This window comes from Amblyraja radiata, chromosome 37, assembly GCF_010909765.2.
Source record: "Amblyraja radiata isolate CabotCenter1 chromosome 37, sAmbRad1.1.pri, whole genome shotgun sequence".
Taxonomy (NCBI): Eukaryota; Metazoa; Chordata; class Chondrichthyes; order Rajiformes; family Rajidae; genus Amblyraja; species Amblyraja radiata.
In genome coordinates, this window is record NC_045992.1 from 11,286,033 (window position 1) to 11,306,261 (window position 20,229).

The following is a 20,229-nucleotide window of genomic DNA, read 5'->3' on the forward strand; positions in this document are numbered from 1 at the left end:
ATTGTGACATGTTTTTATGTGAAGCACTTTGAGTCTGCCTCGTGTATGAAATGTGCTAAATAAATAAAGTTTCCTTGCCTTGCCTTACAGATGGGCTGTGTAGGAAGAAACTGCAGATGCTGGTTTACACTGAATATCGACACAAAATGCTGGAGTAACTCAGCGGGACAGACGGCATCTCTGGAGGGAAGGAATGGGTGACGTTTCGGGTCAAGTCCCTTCTTCAGAATGGTTGCATTCGATAATTCTTGAAGGCATAACAAGATGGATGATTTATTGGGAAATCATTGGGATTCATTCCATGCCAATGTGGGAAGTTTGGGAAGAGATTGGAGCCCCTGGCTGGAGAGATGCTAAAAGACTGGAGGGTGGACAATGCAGTGTCTTTATTCAAGAAGGGCTGCACGGGCGCTAATAACTGGTGAGCTTAACATCAGTGGTGGGAAAGTTAGAGGGGATTCTGAAGGACATGATCTACCAACATTTATCAAGGCAAGGACTGATTACGAATAGTCAGGAATAACTTATTTGTGAGAAATTGTCATACAAATTGGACTGAGTTTTTTTGGGGGCAAAAAATCACCAGAATGTTACTGGACAGAGAGACTTTGAGTGATAAGGAGATGCTAGTAGGCTGTACATCTTCCCCCGAATAATAGGCGTTTGGGCAGTAATAGGTTTATAAAATTATGGCACAGACAAGATAAAAGGCCTTTTTATCCAGGGTAGGGGTCTAAAATGAGAGGGTATAGATTTAAGGAGAGAGAGGAAACATTTAAAAGAGACCCAAGGGGGAACTTTTTCCTCACCAACTCAGAGGATGGTGGGTGTATGGAATGAGCTGCCCAAGGAAGCTGCAGAAGTGGGTACAATTAGTGCTTAAAAGACAATTATTTTTACAGATATACATTTTTTTCAGTAGTAACGTTTTTTTTAAAATGGAGGCAAATGGGACTTGCTCAGATAGTCAACATGGACAAGATGGGCTGAAGGGCCCATTTCCATGCTGACTACAAGCAATCCCATGGAGTGGACTATAAACCAGGCACATGTTCAAATCTCACCATGGTCACTGTGGAAATGAAATGCAGCTCATTAAATGAGCTTAATTAAACAAACATGCACGGTAAACACTGTTAGTAGATAAGCCAGTCTTGGTGATCATGAAGCTGCCAAACTGTTGTAGAACACATCTGGTTCACATCCATCAAGGGAGGGAGTCTGCTGCCTGTTCCAGACCAGGCCGGGCTACTGGAGGGTTCCAGCAACAAGATGGCGCCGATGGGCTCTGCAAGTGCCACAGCAAAAACATTGCTCATACGTAGAGGGGAAGAGCATCATGGTAACTCAGCCCCATCGTCAAGGGCACTAAGGAAGGTGCAGGAAATCCCAGGCAATTTCCCGATCCTGTATCTATGAATGAGGATAGATGTGCTGCCAAGATGATGATGTGGGCTTTGGACTTTAGAGATGCAGCGTGGAAACAGGCCCTTCGGCCCACCGAGTCCATGCAGACCAGCGATCACCCTGTACGCTACCACTATCCTACACACTAGAGCCATATTACAACTTTTACAGAAGCCACTTTACCTACAAACTGTACGACTTTGGAGTGTGGGAGGAAACCAGGGTGCCCAGAGAAACCCACGCCGTCACAGAGGGAATGAACAAACTCCATACAGACAGCACCTGTACAGAGTTGAGGCATACTCAACCTCAGTTAAGTACCGAGTTTCTGAGTGCGTGCATCTCTGAAGAGATCTCCAGCACATCAATGCCATTACAAAGAAAGCCCATCACCATCTCTACATCCCAAGAAAATTGGGGGGGGGGAGATTTGGCATGTTGACAAATACTCTTGAGCTTCTACAGGTGGCGAGTAGAAGGCATATCAACAGGTTGCATCACGGCCTGGTTCGGCAACCCAAACACCCAGAAATGAAGAAGATTGGAGAGTTGTAAACGCTGCCCGATCCATCGCAGCTACCGACCTCCCCAACATGGAAGGGATATATAGGAGACAATGCCTCAAAATGGCTGCCAATATCAAAGAACCACATCACCTTGGCCATGCTTTCATTTCACTCCTACCATTGGAAGAAGATACAAGTCTGAAAACCATGAACACCAGGTTCAAGAATCACTTCCCCGTCACAACCATAGGCTTTTGAATACAACACTGACCTCAAGTATGAACCTCGATGTACCAAGGTTTTTTTTTTTTGCACTAGAATTGTGGTGATTGATTTTGTATGTGTTTTGTTAGATGATGCGTTATCCATGTGTATTGTGTTCCCCCCGTGTAGGCCTGCTATGCTTCTGCAGGTAAGAATTTCATTGCTCCATTGTCACTACAGATAACAAGTTAAATATTCTTGACTCATGACTGCACAGTTTGTGCCAGCTAAGCTGGAAATGAGCAGCTTCAGAATACGGAACCTCACGGAAATAAAGAATAAGTTAATTTTTAAAAAGCCAATTAAAGAACCCTTGTCACTTTGGAATCATTGGTTGTACGGCCAAGAATTTTATTGGGTATCAATTTGAGGAATGCACAATCACTGGGAATTTTACATAACCTGGTTACCATGGTGATGTTCTAATCTAAGGATCACACTGAAAACAATATTTCCATGCTGCCATGTACTGCGGTTGGCTCCTCTTTAATTCCTGGCTTCAGTCTCCTACCTCTCTCACCATGGGAGACTATTGGCTCACTAAGTCCCCACTTGTTCTCTAATCCATAACATCCTTCACTTCTCTTCATCCTTACTACTCCGACTCGGCAATGGAAACAATGTTTAATTTAGAGACACAGCGCAGAAACATAGAAAATAGGTGCAGGAGTAAGTAGGCCATTCGGCCCTTCACCGCCATTCAATATGATCATGGCTGATCATCCAACTCAGTATCCCGTACCTGCCTTCTCTCCAACCCCTTGATCCCCCTAGCCACATCTAACTCCCTCTTAAATATAACCAATGAACTGGCCTCAACTACCTTCTGTGGCAGAGAATTCCACAGATTCACCACTCTTCTGTGTGAAAAATGTTTTTCTCATCTTGGTCCTAAAAGACTTCCCCCTTATCCTTAAACTGTGACCCCTTGTTCTGGACTTCCCCAACATCGGGAACAATCTTCCTGCATTGAGCCTGTCCAACCCCTTAAGAATTTTGTAAGTTTCTATACGATCCCCCCGGAGAAGCAGGCCCTCCGGCCCACCGAGTCAGCCCCGACCACCCCTACACACACACACAAACTAGGGACAATCTACGCATTTACCAAACCAATTAACCTACAAACCTGTATGTCTTTGTAGTGTGGGAGGAAACAGAAGATCTCGGAGAAAACCTACACAGTCACGGGGAGAACGTGCAAACTCTGTACAGACAGCACCCATAGTGATCAGCCACACATTCCCCTGTCCATTCTCCCTGTTCTTACCCTCACTAGAAGATGGTACTGGGAGCAACCCTGAGATTACATCCAGAGGTCCTGTTTTGGAATCTTTGACCCAGTCTCCACATTCACTCTGCAGGACCTCATCCCTTTTCCAACTTGTGTCATTTGTGTGGACATGCACAGCTCCCAGCTGCTCATTATTCCCCTTGAGGATGATCTGCAGCCACTCCGAGATATCCTGGACCCTGGCACCAGGGAGGCAACGTACCATCTTGGAGATAGACACAAGTGTCTTGTGTCTATCTTCGATTTAAACCAGCATCTGCAGTTCCTTCCTGCACCATCTTGGACTCTCATTTGTTTCCACAGAATCTCCTGTCTCTTCCTAATGCCCCGTCCCACTTAGGAAACCTGAACGGAAACCTCTGGAGACTTTGCGCCCCACCCAAGGTTACCGTGCGGTTCGTAGAGGTTTTTGTCAGTCTCCCTACCTGCTTCCACTACCTGCAACCTCCGGCAACCACCTGCAACCTCCGGGAACCGTACGGAAACCTTGGATGGGGCGTAAAGTCTCCAGAGGTTTCCGTTCAGGTTTCCTAAGTGGGACAGGGGCATAACTAGCAAGTCTCCAATCATTATCACTCTGCCTCACTTCACCCTTGCCTGCTGTGTCTCAGAGCCAAGCCCAACCAGTAGACCTGTCTGCAGCCGCATGTCTCACCTGCCAAGTCATCTCCCACCACCAGTAATCAGAGGGGCATACCTGTTGCCCAGGAGAACAGCCACAGGTCACTCCTGCCCTCTCTGCCCATTCCCCCTTTATACACCATGACCAAGGAGCAGCAGCCACTCCAGGATGCTAACTGCTTTCAGCTGCTCAACTCAACCTGACCTCGTTGTCGTTAACTGCAGGGGCTTTTCTTAAAGTCACACTTACCCTGCTCCTGCTTTCCACTCCTCCAAATGTATGTGTGGGTGAAAATGTGCATGTGAATGTGTGTGTATATATCTGTGAGTGAGTGGGTATATCTGTGTTCATGTTCATGTTATAGGAGCAGAATTAGGTCATTCGGCTCATCAAGCCTACTCTGCAATTCAATCATGGCTGAACTATCCTTCCCTCTCAACCCCATTCTCCTGCCTTCTCCACATAAACCCCTGACACCTTGCGAGTGTGTGTCTATCTGTGTGTGTATATCTGCATGTATGTGTATATCTGTGTGTATCTGTGTGTATACCTGTGTGTGTGTATATCTGTGTGAGTGTGTATACCTGTGTGAGTGTGTATACCTGTGTGTGTGTGTGGGTATATCTGTGTGTGTGTGTATCTGCATGTGTGTGTGTATATGTGTGTGGGTGTGTATCTGTGTGTGCATATCTGCGTATGTGTATATCTGCGTATGTGTATATCTGCGTATGTGTATATCTGCGTGTATGTGTATATCTGTGTGTGTATACCTGTGTGAGTGTGTATACCTGTGTGTGTGTGTGTGTGTGTGTATATCTGTGTGTATCTGCATGTGTGTGTGTATATGTGTGTGTGTGTGTGTCTGTGTGTGCATATCTGCGTATGTGTATATCTGCGTATGTGTATATCTGCGTGTATATGTATATCTGTGTGTGTGTGGTCACCTGATCCAAGTTCCCTGGTGATGCTGACATTAGGAACACTGCACATGGAACATCGTCATCCCATACATCCCTGACTGGGAAGTTGTAACAAATTTGTAAGGGAGACTGCCATCAGGGTTGCTGAATTCACCAGGTGCACAAATAGACCCGGAATCAGCCATTTTGCTGCTTTCTTGGAAAGGGCACTTCTTTGCAAACTCAATAGCATTATACTGAAAAACACTTGAGCGTCGAGGCATTTACTGGTGATGTGAACCAGTAGTATTGGAGTTTCCAGAGGGCAGAGATTGTTCCTTGGTCATCCTTCTTTTGTATCACTAGCTCTAACCCTGTTGCACACTGAGGCTGCTGGAAATGGGAATCCCCGCTAGGATTTGGTCAGGCTGCTGGGAATGGCAATGGGATTGGGAATGTCTGCTTTGAGGGGCTATTGCAAAAGGCAAGGTTGTCGAGAATGGGGAGGCTGACATGGAGGAGGGGGTTGTGGACCATTTACCACCGTTTAAACCAGCAGGTCAATAAGACTTGAGGATATGTGTAGGACGGAACTGCAGATGCTGGTTTAACCATAGACACAGGATTCTGGAGTCAATCAGCGGGACGGGCAGCATCTTTGGATAGAAGGAAGAGTGACTTTTCGGGTCGAGAACCTTCTTTTAGGATATACTGTCCATAGTGCTGGATTGGGGAGGTTAATCTTTCACCCTGGACTATTGCCAGAGGCTCTAAAACGGGTCAACACTTCATCATGTTGTTCTCCATCAGAGTTGACACTTTGAGCATACAACAGTGTCGTGGTTAAGTTATGGAATGAGCAGCCAGATTCTTGAACATGAAGTTAGTGGCATGAGTTCAAATCCCTCTAAAGTAGCTGGTTAAGTTAAAGTCCAATAAGTAAAATCTGAAGTTGAGTGTAAAAGTTGCTCCCTAAAATGGTGGGAGTAACCATAGAACTGCTGCATTTTGTCAAAGCCAGTTCACTTGACTAATGATCTTCAGGGAAGGACATCTTCTATCCTTTAGTGGTGTGGCCTGTACATGACTCCAGCCACACCTGTGTTGTTGACTCTTAATCTCATTAGTTTAGTCCCATTGCCAGTTTAGTCTGCATCCCAAATACAGTGGAAGCAGGAACGTGAGTGTCAAGGGCAAGGCTGGCCTGTTTGCAACAATCTTTCACCAGAGGTGGAGTTTGCATGATCCAGCTTGGCCTCCTATCCACGTCCTCACCTTCACAGAAGTCACTCTTCAGCCGATTTGTTTCACTCCATGTGAAGCCTGGTTCAGCAACTTGATTGCCTAGGAGTGAAGAAGACTGCAAACAGTTGTGAACACTGCCCAGTCTATCACGGGTTCCAACCTCCCCACCATCGAAGGGATTTACCAGAGTTGCTGCCTCGAACTAGCAGCCAGCATCATCAGAGACCCACACCACCCTGGCCACATGCTTATCTCACCCCTGCCATTGGGAAGAAGGTACAGGAGCCTGAGAAATGTAATGTCCTGGTTCAGGAACAGTTTCTTCCAGACAGCCATTAGGCTATTAAACACTATAACAAATAAACTCTGAACTACATAGACTATTATTGTTATTATTGCACTATATTTGTTTGCTTGCCTTTTATCTGTACGTATGCGTGGGTGTGTGTGTATAGCCACACACTGAACTTTTTTTCCACATTTATTATATTGTTCACAGTGTACTATGTTTACATATTCTGTTGTGCTGCTGCGAGTCAGAATTTCATTGTCCCAACTGGGACATATGACAATAAAACACTCTTGACTCTTGAGGTGTTGAGAACTGAAAACATTCTGCTGCATTGCAGATTGCCTGGGCTGGCAGACCAGCCATGCCTCTGGTTAAGATGTTCCAACACAATGACTCTGGCAAGGTGGGAAATTGCCCAGGTGTGTCCTGCTTAAGAGCCTGTCCCACGAGCATGCGATTGCATGCGGCAAGCGCGACCAAACCGGAAGCGGGGGCCGCGCGGAGGTCGAGTGATCCCGTACGAGTTGACGTGAAGTTCGAGCGAAGTCCGCGGGAAGTTCGCGCATGACGTAAGGCGTCAAGACGCTGCGTACGCTGTCAAGGAGCTGTGTACGCTGCGTACGGCCTCAATGCGGCTGCGGGCCGGCAGGCCGTTGCCGCGCGAAATGTTTGGACAGTGTCAGTTTTTCGGAGCCCCGCGCGATGTCGAGACCAGCTCCGCACAACTCCATACGGCTCTGGCGATCGAAGTCGGACCGGCCCCGCAAGGCTGTACAGCTCAAGCGACCACGTTAGGTCGCGCTTGCCGCATGCAGTCGCATGCTCGTGGGACAGGCCCTTTACAAAAAAGCAAGGGAAAGCCATTCTAGCAAATTAGCATCTATTAATCTGCTAAAAGTGGCGGAAAGCATGATCAGCAGCATTTACTCATCCCTAATCTACGCATTGATGGTCAGTTTGGGTTATGCCACATCTACCCAGCTCCAATCCTATCAAAGCCTTGGTTCAATCACGGGGAGAAGAGGTGAGGCGATTGTCCTCGGTATCAAGGCAGCATTTGACCGAGTACGGCATATAAAAAGTAAAGAGTGGGGAAAAACAGGCAAAATGTGTAGGAAGGAACTGCGGATGCTGGTTTACATTGAAAATGGACACAAAATGCTGGAGTAACTCAGTGGGACAGGCAGCATCTCTGGAGAGAAGGAATAGGTGAGGTTTTGGGTCGAGACCCCTCTTCAGACTAAGGCTGACCCTCAGTTTGAAGAAAGGACTCGACCAGAAACGTCACCTATTCCTTTTCTCCAGAGATGTTGCCTGACCCATTTAGTTACTTTAGCTTTTTTGTGTCTATCTAAGACTGGGGGAAGATGGGCTGGAATTGAGGCCAATCCCAAGCACCAGTTCCCGAGGCCCAGCCACCTTCAGCTCTTTCATCGCTTCATCGATGATCCTCCTTCCACTATTAGGCTGGAAGTTCACTAACATTTGCATCATTCAGTTGCTTTCCTCAGAACATAATGCAGTCATAAAGTCAAAAGGAATAGGTGTAGAATCAGGCCATTTGGCCCATCAAGTCTACTCCGCCATTCAATCATGGCCGATCCATCTCTCCCTCCTAACCCCATTCTCCTGCCTGCTCCCCCTAACCTCTGACATCTGTCCTTACCTGCAAAACATCGCCCACTCCTTCTCTCCAGAAATGTTGCCTCACCCGCTGAGTTACTCCAGCATTTTGTGTCTACCTTCAATTTTACCAGCATCTGCAGTTCTTTCTTACACATAGACCAGACCGTGTTCAGGCCTGTGTTTGGTAAACATCAACTAACAGCCATGCTATTCAAGCGACTATCCCCAACAACCATCTCCCCATGACTTTCAATAACTTTACCAGAATCTCTGGTTACCATTGACCAAAAACGTAATGAGAGCTTTTGCAATAATTACTGTAAAGTAATTGAGTACCTTGCTGGTGGCCGCTGACTTCTCAAAGACGCTCCAAGCCAGGATTGTGGTGGAAAATCCTCCACCTACCTTGATGAGTAAAAGATCATCCAGGCCAACGTAGCCCAACGTTTGGCAATCAATCCAGCATCCATTTCATGACTTTCCCTCACCTTACTGTGAGATGATGCGCTTTGCAGGGGTCAGAAATGAACAGGACATACCGTACATCATGAATGGCGGGACCATGGGCAGTTTTGACAATCCTGAAAATGGGTTACAAGTGCGAAGATCTATGGAGGTAGCAAGGTGGAGAAGAGGGCATCAGGTTCCCGTGCTTTCATTAAGTGGGTGTAGAATGGTGAGAGCAGGGAGATTCTGATGCAATATCATGAACACTTGGTCAGGCCACACACGCACACACTATGTACAGTTCTGGTCATTACACAATAGTGATAGTGTTGGACAAGGTGCAAGGAGATTCACCAGGATGCTGCCTGAGATGGAAGTTATAGTAGTAGAATTAAGCCATTCGGCCCATCGAGTCTACACCGCTATTCAATCCTCTCCACTTCCTTTCTAATAGAGCGCTCTTTAATTCTGAGGCTATGACCTTTGGTCCTGGACTCTCCCACCAGTGGAAACATCCTTTCCACATCCACTCTATCTATGCCTTCAGTTAGGAGGAGAGAATGCATTTTGTTTCTCTTAATGCAGAGGGGGATGGGGGGATGTCCTGATAGTATGGTAGTAAGGTAGAAAGTACTGAACCATTCCCTGTGGCAGAGATGTCTAAGACCAGAAGGCATATGGCGAGGAGTACAATGTCTAGAGAGGATCTGTGGCTGAACATTTTTCATCTTGAGTTGGAGACTGGGTTGCACTGCCTGAGAAGATGAAGTGAGATTCTCACAAAATGTCAAGAAGCATCTGTCGACACCTGAATTGCCAGGACACAGTAGGTTAAGGGACCAAGTGCGGGCAAAAGGGATTAATATAGAGGGGGTCTGGGAGGGGGGGGGACCTGTTTCTGTGCTGCACAACCAGCTAATTCTATGCCCAGAGCACACGGTGGATGCAAGGAGGACCACCACGAAAAATGCATGATCCATGCATGGGCTACTCTGACAACAGCCCACCATCTCTTCCCCAAACCCCCCTGGTCCTCTGCAACCAGGAAGGAGTGCCAAGTGCAGGGGGACATTACCTCTAGCTCCCCCTCCATCACCCACCATTTTGACTGGGAAAACTGATGCTGTTCCTTCATCGTTGACACCAATAAATCCTGGACCAATACTCTGGGGGCACCTTCACCTCACGTACACTGCAGAGGTTTACAAGGACAACCCATGCCATCTCCCCAAGGCCAATCCAGGACGATGGAAATGTTTGAGGAAAATGCAGAATCAAAGAGGCTCCATCAAGTTTTTAAATAGTTTTTAATTTGTACACCATGGGCTCCACCAGGTTGTGTGATGAATGGGGACCTGATCGGCTGTTTCAGTCACAAGAACTCTGACACGGCATCAGTGAGGTGTGTGACCTCTGGTTTTCACAGGGCACCTCACCTTGTGTGTGGGCTGTGTGGTGGACAGGGGTGGTGGAGGGGGGGGAGGGGGAGGGCAGCTGAGGGGAGGGGGTGGGGGGTGCACGGGGCGTGCCGTCATTTCACCACTCGGAGTCTCGGTGCTGGAGTGGCGTCGCATTATTCCCATGACCAAGCCATGCTACGTTAGAAATGCACGACATCCTTGGTGCCTCCCATTGCAGTCCCTTGCGGCATATCCAGCAGTGCATACTTGGACTCATTCTTAATTGTCCTCCAGCTAGTTGAGGGGAGAGATACTTAGAGAGAGAGAGATACAGAGATATAGAGATAGATTGATAGATAGAGAGAGATAGAGAGATAAAGGGATAGAAAGAAAGAGATACAGAGAGAGATGATATAAAGATATAGATAGACATAGACAGAGAGAGAGACACAGAGAGATACAGAGAGAGAGATACAAAGAGAGAGACAGAGATAGAGAGAGATAGAAAGAGAGAGATAGAAAGAGAGAGAGAGAGAGAGAGAGAGCTATCCTTTATCAGCCAGAGCTGGGAATCCATCACTGAGATGGCGTGGGAACCTTCAGTAGTCTTACTCCCTGTCACTCCAGCCACTGCCCCGAAACTACACTGGCCAACAGCTGGGGCTCACAGCTGGAATTGGCTGACCAGGGGCAACAGCTGGGCTCAGGTGGAGCACTGAGTGAGCAAAGGGCAACACTGAAGCCCACAGCCGCAACACTGGTAGCCAAGGGCATTTACTGGTTCACAGCTGGAACTCCTGGTCACCAAGGGGGGCAGGGTCAGGTTGGTGTGACACACGGGTCTTGCAGAGTCAACAGCGGGCAGATAGATGTTGCTGCTACTCTGGTGTCAGCAGGCCCCACACCGTGGAGCCCGGGCTCAACCGCACGGCACGGAACACGCGGCTGCGTTAGAAATGTGTTCATCCAGACTCAGTGGTTAAGTTGCCTTCTGCTTCCAGCTACACAACGTACATGCAGCTTCGAAACATGGAAATAGGTGCAGGAGTAGGCCATTCGGCCCTTCGATACAGCACCGCCATTCAATATGATCATGGCTTGTCATCCAAAATCAGTACCCCGTTCCTGCTTTCTCCCCATATCCCTTGATTCCATTAGCCCTACGAGCTAAGTCTAACTCTCTCTTGAATCGCTTGCCACGGACGGTGTCTGGTCCGAAACCCTCACACCCGGTGAAGTGTGTTATCTCTCCTCTGTGCCCTTGCACGTTGCAACCCTTGTACCCCTTGGCTGTGCCAATGGCAAGACCCAGGTCCGCGCTTAGTCCAGAGAGTGAGGCTGTGCGAACGATGTAGGTGCTGGGAGTTAATCTGGTGAAACACAGCACGTCCCATTATACACCCACTGCGGACAATAGGCACTAAGATCTTCACCAGAAATAAAGAAACATTATCTGATAAAACAATACAAAATAGTTTCCATAAACCACTATGGGGGCAACAGACTATTTGGTTTCTAATTAAATGCTTTAAATAAATGCATATAAATAATTTTCCTCTGGTCTTACTCTTCCCATTTCCCAGGTTCGCAATGCAATGAAGGTACAGCTAGCAGAATGTCACTTTCCCAGCTCACAGTCTCTACATTGTTCCTTCTTCAGCAGAAATGGTACCTCCTCTGCTGAGGCCACAGGAAGAAAATCCGTGTTGTCTCCAGCTTGCTCCTCGCACTCGTTGATTAGTTCATAGTCCTCGGGGTTGCGTCCGGCCAGAGCCAACAGCTGGATCTGCCGCTGCACCGTCTGTAGGAGCATCTCCACTTGTTGCCCGTCCGCTGCACGGAGCGGGGTGTTGGGGGCGCTGGCGCTGGTCAGCTCGGTTGGGAAGGAGCAGGGAGAGGTGTCGGCTCGGTCCCCATCCCGGCACTCCGCCTGCACCCGCACGCAGCTCCTCTCCCCCATCAGTGGGGTGACGGGCACCGAGGCGGCCCAGCACTGCCCCGGCCTGCCCCTGTCTCGCAGCTCCAGCGGGCACAGCTGCACCGGTCGGTGGAAGGCTTCGGGCCGAGCCTCACCGGGACTCTCCGGGCAATGCCGGCCCACGGCTGCAGCTCTACAGTGGAAACAGCAACCACCGGACTGCAATCAGAACAGGCAAAGAGGCTGCACAACATATTTACAGACACGCAAACACACAGTGCACACACACACACAGTGCACACACACACACAATACATACACACACACAGTGCACACACACACACAGTGCACACACACACACAGTGCACACACACACACAATACATACACACACAGTGCACACACACACACACACAGTGCACACACACGCACAATACACACACACACAGTGCACACACACACACAGCGCACACACACACACACAGTGCACACACACACAATACATACACACACAGTGCACACACACACACACACAGTGCACACACACACACACAATACACACACACACAGTGCACACACACACACACACACAAACACAGTTCACACACACAGTGCAAACACACAGTTCACACACACACAATGCAAACACACACACACTCACAATGCACACACACACTAACAGTGCACACATACACACACACAGTGTGCACACTGACACAAACACACACACATATATACTGTACATACACATACTTACGTACCCACTCACACCCACCCGCACACAGACACCTACACACATGCGCACACATATACCCACATTGCACATATACACACACACTTGCACCAATATACACACACATACATGTATATATAAACGCATGCAGTTACACACACCCTCACACAGAAAACACACACATACACAGAGCACACAAATACACACATATACATACACACATACTTACACACACACGCATGCAAAATTCATACAGACACACACACAATCACACCACACATATATACACATAAACAAATACACACACTCACATACATTCAGACGCACACAATTATTTGTGCAGAAATACACAGAAAGGCATGTGCATGTACTTTTGCGCACATGTGGGTGTACACATTTTTGTACACTCCAGCATACTCAATCCCCACACACACACACACACACACAGACACACACACATGCTACTTCCCTATAAACATACATTCATATACACTGATGTGGCACAAAGACACGCACACTTCTACACATGTGACCATTTACAGACACGTATACACAGACTGGATTCCTACCGTTTTCTGTCCAGCAGGTCATTGACTGATGGAGGTTGCTCTTGCATCGGTCTGCTTGTGCTGGGTGACTTTGAGGCTTGTCCTCCTCCAAGTGAACTCGGCGAACCGTGGAGTAGCGGAGGCGAGGGGCGGGGGCTGACCCTGGACGACATCCTGCCCAGCTGCCTCGGGCTCAGTGAGGAGGAAGGACAATACCTGTTGGCCAGTGAGATTGTTACAGTGGTCACAAGGTTACTGCACACTGAGACATGGGAGTGATCGTGGCTCGAAACCCTGGCTGAAAGAGGAACGGCGGGTGTGCGGAGAGTGCCAGGTCCACCCCTCTCGTGATCTCCCCTACACCCCACTATGGGCTTTATTGTTCATTCGGTTTCAATCTGTGATCTACCCCTTGTGACAACTTGCTCTGACAAGTGTGACCTGGTCACTCCCTCTTCTCCCCTCTCCCATCAGTCAAAAGGTATAGAAATGTGAAAATGCACACCTCCAGATTCAGGGCCATTTTGTTATCAGGCAACTGAATCATCCAAGCACAACCAGGGAGCAGTGCTGAAATGCTATCTACCTCCATCGTGACCCTCGGACTATCTTTGATCGGACCTTGCTGGCTTTACCTTGCACTAAATGTTATTCCCTTATCATGTATCTATGCACTGTAAATGGCTCACGTACAGTCTTAAAAACATAGAGAAATAGGTGCAGGAGTAGGCCATTCGGCCCTTCGAGCCAGCACCGCCATTCAATACGATCATGGCTGATCATCTAAAAGCACCGTTCCTGCTTATTCCCCCATATCCCTTGATTTCATTAGCCCTAAGAGCTAAATCTAACTCGCTCTTGAAAACATCCAGTGAATTGGCCTCCACTGCCTTCGGTGGCAGGGAATTCCACAGATTCACAACTCTCTGGGTGAAAAAGCTTTTCCTCATCTCAGTCTTGAATGGCCTACCCCTTATTCTTAAACTGTGACCCCAGGTTCTGGACTCCCCCAACATCGGGAAAAGTTTTCCTGCAACTACCCTGTCCAATCCCTTAAGAATTTGATATGTTTCTATAAGAAACCCTCTCATCCTTCTAAATTCCTATGAATATAAACTCAGTCAATCCAATAAGATGTCTGAAGATCAAAACCAGATGTGGTATAAAAACCCATGGTCTTACCAAGAAGCTAATATATCCCTGCTTTCCTATATGCTTCTGAGACTTGGACTGTGTACAGCAGGCAAGGTAAAGTTCTGGAAAAAACATTGCCGATATTGTGGTCGCTAAATCCTCCACCATTAGAAGCAACATCAGTGTCCTCTTCCAACCCACTGTTGAATTCCATGTTCCATTTAGTGGTCTCCATTGGGTTGGAACCTCGTTGGCATGAACCAGATTCCTAAAACAGGCACCTCTGTTCCCGATTCTGCAGAGAGAGCAGATCACCAGAGGAGCAGAGGAAAACATCAAAGCTCCTTGGAAGAAACTTACAAAATTCTTAAGGGGTTGGACAGGCTAGATGCAGGAAGATTATTCCCAATGTTGGGGAAGTCCAGAACTAGGGGGTCACAGTTTAAGGATAAGAGGGAAGTCTTTTAGGACCGAGATGGGGAAATCATTTTTTACACAGAGAGTGGTGAATCTGTGGAATTCTCTGCCTCAGAAGGTAGTTGAGGCCAGTTAATTGGCTATATTTTAGAGGGAGTTAGATGTGGCCCTTGTGGCTAAAGGGATCAGGGGGTATGGAGAGAAGGCAGGGATGGGATACTGAGTTGGATGATCAGCCATGATCATATTGAATGGCGGTGCAGGCTCGAAGGGCCGAATGGCCTACTCCTGCACCTATTTTCTATGTTTCTAAACCAAGAATGCCCGTCGCTGTGACTGGTTAAAGTGAAGAAGGAGCATTCAGGATGGGGTAGAGAGCCCCCCCCCCCCCCCATTCCTTCTCTCCAGAGATGCTGCCTGTCCCACTGAGTTACTCCAGCATTTTGTGTCTATCTTCGGTGTAAACCAGCATCTGCAGTTCCTTCCGAAACAAATACTTTGGTTGTGTTTGCATGGAAGAAGACACAACCAACTTTCCAGAAATGCTCGGGCAGCTAGAGTCGAATTAAAAAGTGAAATTGGTTAAAAAAAATAGGAGTTTTGAAAAATTAGTGCTTAAGAGGTTATTTGAAATGAAAGTAAATGAATTGTCAGACATATGTAATGTAATAGGGATGGCCTTGGAAATCGTTAATTCTTTGGTTGCCATCTTCCAATATACTACAGATTATGGAAACATCTATAGAATGCAGGGTTCAGTTATTCTATTGTTTAGAGAAGGAAAGATAGAGAAAACAGGGACATACAGACTGGTCGCTAGCGGCCATTATAAAAGATCTATTAACAGGATACTTACAGTAAGAAATATTGGACAAAGTTAACAAGGATTTATGGAAGGGCATTGTGTTCTTACAAACATATTGTTGATAAGTTGATTTCATGTCATAGGAGCAGAAGTAGGCCATTCAGCCCATCGAGTCAACTCCGCCATTCAGTCGCGGCTGATCTATCTTTTCCTCTGAACCCCATCCTTCTCCCCACAATCTAGTTTTTTGAGGATGTGAGAGGCAGAATAGATAATGGAGGACTAGTGGGTGTGGTGATGCTTGGAGTCACAGTGGAGGTATTCGACTTTGGAGACATTTTGTAATGGATGAGGAATCCCTTTTTTTAGATCCATGTTGATCAACAGATTACTTTCCCACTCTTTCCTGAAGAGTAATGAGTTGAGTTGATTTTGTTCGGGATGTTGTCAATGTGTATTTACCTTTGCGGTTTCCCCAATGGTTTTGGCGATGGCGAGGATTTGGCCGGGGACAATCCAGCAGCCAAGAACTGCGATTCCAGAACTTTCCGCCGTTCCTCCCCAATATTGGTGCCTGGCTTGGTGTACTGTAAAACACAGATGACATCAGCTCAGGGTTAGGGAGATGCTGGAGTTGTCTCAGGAGCCCACAGTTAGCATCACCAAGGAGCGGAGTCTGTCCTCTTACTAATGACAAGAGTCAAGAGTTCTTCCTGCACTCCTAGTACCTCGTTGGAGTCAAGAGAGAGTCAAAAGTGTTTCATTGTCATATTAACCAAACATTAAAATCCCTACTTGCAGCAGCATAATAGGCTTGTCAGCACAATACTCATAGATAACATATAATAAACAAAATAATATTTAATAAATTAATATTAAAGCTGGTAGAACTGCATGCCTCACAGCATCAGAGGTGACCTCAGGTGCTGTCTGAGTGGAGTTTGCACGTTCTCCCTGTTACCATGTCAGTTTCCTCCGGGTGCTCCGGTTTCCGACCACATCCCAGAGACGTGCGGGTTTGTAGGTTAATTGCCCTCAGTAAAATTGCCCCCCAGTGTGTAGGGAGTGGATGCAAGAGTGGGATAGCAGAGAACAGGCGATGTCAGTGTGGACTCGGTGGGCCAAAGGGGCCTGCTTCCATGTTGTATCTTTCACTCATTGACAATGCAACCTAATCCCAGGAGGTCAGGAGATATGAAAGGTGGCGGGATCCGTTCACAAGGTGTATGGCTTCTGATACATCTCATGGTCCAGTCATCAATAATAAAAACAATGAAAGTAAAAGGGTGGCAGGGTGGCACAGCGGTAGAGTTGCTGCCTTACAGCACTTGCAGCGCCGGAGACCCGGGTTCGATCCCGACTACGGGTGCTGTCTACGCGGAGTTTGTACGTCCTCCCCGTGACTGCATGGATTTTCTCTGGGACCCTCCGTTTCCTCCCACACTCCAAAGACGTACAGGTTTGTAGGTTAATTGACTTGGTATAAGTGCAAATTGTCCCTAGTGTGTGTAGGATAGTGTTAATGTGCGGGGATAGCTGGTCGGCGTGGACTCGGTGGGCCGAAGGGCCTGTTTCTGCGCTGTATGTCTAAACTAAACCAAACTAAACTAAAAACATAAGAAATTTGCAGAAAGAGAAGCGGAGTTAACATTTCAGGTTGATGATCCTTATTCAGAACTGTGAAAGAGAGGAGCCAAGTTAGTTTTAAATCGCAAAACGTCGGGGAGGGGAACGGGTGGAACAAAAGTAATTCCTCTGAAAAGGTGAAGCAACGATTGATGGAGGGATAAGTCATTAATTTGGCATTTAAAGAGTGATAAAGAGGTCTAATGCGATTCAATAACAGATCAATCTATGCTCAAATTAACTGAGCTAACATCACAGATAATTTACAATAAAAGGACAAAGATAGACACAAAGTGCTGGATTAACTCAGCGAGAGGCAGTATCTCTGGAGAAAAAGAATGGGTCACGTTTCTGGTCGTGACCCTTCTTCAGACTAGACCAGTTTTGTTTACTTTAGAGATACAGTGCGGAAACAGGCCCTTCGGCCCACCGAATCCGCGCTGACCAGCGACCCCCGCACACTAACACTATCCTACGCACACTAGGGGCAATTTACAATTATACCTACAAACCTGTACGCCTTTGGAGTGTGGGGGGAAACCAGAGATCCTGGAGAAAACCCACCCGGTCACAGGGAGAACGTGCAAACTCCATACAGACAGCACTCAGGATCGAACCCGGGTCTCTGCTCTGTGATGAAGCAACTCTACCACTTGGTTAATAGACCTGTTTGTGGCTGGTTGAGTTATCAGAGGTCAGAGAATTTGATATTGAGTGCAAATATCCAATTGATATCGAAGACTGCAATGTTACCCGTCAGAAGACGCGGTGTAGCGGTAACAGAGTCTATTTGACGCCGTCACTTCCAAAGGAGCCCACTTTCCCAGCTGGCAGCTGCTCACCTTCTCCAGAGGCAGGACGCTCTGATGAGGACTGTCTGGTCTGTTCATGTCCGTGGCGTTCAGACTGTAGCTCTTTGCAAAGCGAATCTCCTTGCCTTGATCTCGCAACTTCTGTCTTTGTTTTCTGGTGAAACAGAGAGCATTTTCACGCCCTGCAAACCTCAGCAGTTAGCCCGTGAGCTGTGCAACTGAAGGCCGTGGAGGCCAAGTCAATGGATATATTTAAGGCCGAGATGGATTGATTCTTGATTAGTACGTGTATCCGGAGTTATGGGGAGAAGGCAGGAGAATGGGGTGAGCAGGGAGAGATAGATCAGCCATGATTGAATGGGGGAGTAGACTTGATGGGTAGAATGGCCTAATTCTGCTCCTATCACTTATGAACTCATGATTGCTACATGCACTGCACACCCACACTGGGTGAAAGGGAGACAGTCACCACATCTGCTGCACCGTGATGTTTGTAGATCCTGCACAAGTCAAGCACACAGTATGTAAGATGGAGCCTTCCCTTCATGGCCAGCGATGCCACATTAAAATCGCTCGCGTCAGTTTTGCATTGTGATCCAGAAAGTTATCAGATCACTGGGAAAATGATTCAATTTTAGACTTTAGAGTTTCTAGAAGGGAAAGGTGGAAGCCATTTAGAACGGAGACGAGGGAACACTTTTTCTCACAGAGTGGTGAGTCTGTGGCATTCTCTGCCTCAGAGGGTGGTGGAGGCAGGTTCTCTGGATGCTTTCAAGAGAGAGCTAGATAGGGCTCTTAAAAATAGCGGAGTCAGGGGATATGGAGAGAAGGCAGGAACGGGGTACTGATTGGGGATGATCAGCCATGATCACATTGAATGGCGGTGCTGGCTCGAAGGGCCAAATGGCCTGCTCCTGCACCTATTGTCTATTGTCTATTGAAACAGGCCCTTTGGCCCACCGAGTCCGTGTGGACCAGCGATCACCCCCTACGCTAACACTATCCTGCACGCCAGGGACAATTTACAGAAGACAATTAACCTACAAACTGCACGTCTTTGGAATGTGCAAGGTAATCGGAGCAGCGGGAGAAAACCCAGGCAGGTCACAGGGAGAACGTACAAACTCCATACAGGCAGCACCCATAGTCAGGATCGAACCCGGGTCTCTGGCGCTGTAAGGCACCATGGTTCAAATACGGCTGGTGCGGTGGTCCCACAGTAGGTGCCACTGCCTTACAGCTCTACCATCATTCTATAGCCTCCAGATTTCCCCACCCTTCGCAATACCAGCAATCTGACTCCAACAAGAAAAGACTCGACCCGAAACGTCAGCCAGTCCTTCTCTCCAGAGGTGTTGCCTGTCCCGCTGAGTTACTCCAGCTTTTTGTGTCTATCTCCGGTTGAAACCCGCGTCTGCAGTTCCTTCCTACACAAGAACATTTATTTCCATTTTATAACACTGAACTAAACTAATTTTGCTGGTCTTGAGATTCAGGCAGATAAAAAATGCATGAGAAACCTCTTACAGTGGCTGGGAAATGTGCGAACAGCAGGTGTGAATATGATTTAAACTGAAGGGATCTAATGCGGCAAAATCCTGGGAGATTTAGAATAGTCCCAGATTAAATGTAGCAATGTGCTCTGTCGCGCTTGGCTCAATAATATGAGAGACCGCACTCCAAATGCAACATATCCCGAGAAAGGGCCGGGAATAATTCACCGGGTGGCACGTTGGCGCAGCGGTAGAGCTACTGCCTTACAGCGCCGGAGACCCGGGTTCAATCCTGACCACGGGTGCTGTATGCGCGGAGTTTGCACGTTCTCCTCGTGACCCACGTGGGTTTTCTCCAAGATCTTCAGTTTCCTCCCACACACCAAAGACGTACAGGTTTGTAGGTTAAATGGCTTGGTGTAAATGTAAAAGATTGTCCTTCATGTGTGTAGGGTAGTGCTAATGTGCGGGGATTGCTGGTCGGTGCGGACTCGGAGGGGCCTGTTTCTGTGCTGTTTCTCTAAACTAAACTAAACTCAAATGCAAATGTAATTCTTATTCATCCTGGAGCGCTCTACACACTAGGTGGGAAGTGTCGATGCCTCCTCGATAGCATGGCTTGACATCAATCCCACCCTGAGGCAGCCTTGCCCACAGGCCTGGCACCACAGGCCATGAGTGGCACCAGGGCTGTGACTGCCAGATTGCCAAGGCTTTAGGAAAGCCGTGGAGAGTGGGAGCGCTC

The 20,229-nt window shown here is 47.6% G+C and overlaps 1 protein-coding gene across 2 annotated transcripts in view; it reads right to left on the reverse strand.

Moving 5' to 3' along the window:
* Window positions 1-11,097: 11,097 nt before the first annotated feature.
* nrg3 (neuregulin 3) overlaps window positions 11,098-20,229 on the reverse strand; it is a 314,472-nt gene continuing 305,340 nt past the window's right edge. For both annotated transcript variants that reach the window (XM_033012935.1, XM_033012934.1), the window contains 4 exons: window positions 18,022-18,145; window positions 16,016-16,140; window positions 13,219-13,413; window positions 11,098-12,110 (listed from right to left, as the gene is read on the reverse strand). In XM_033012935.1, the coding sequence (XP_032868826.1) occupies window positions 11,618-12,110; window positions 13,219-13,413; window positions 16,016-16,140; window positions 18,022-18,145 (937 nt within the window). In that variant the 3' untranslated portion in view covers window positions 11,098-11,617. The remainder of the gene's footprint in view (window positions 12,111-13,218; window positions 13,414-16,015; window positions 16,141-18,021; window positions 18,146-20,229) is intronic.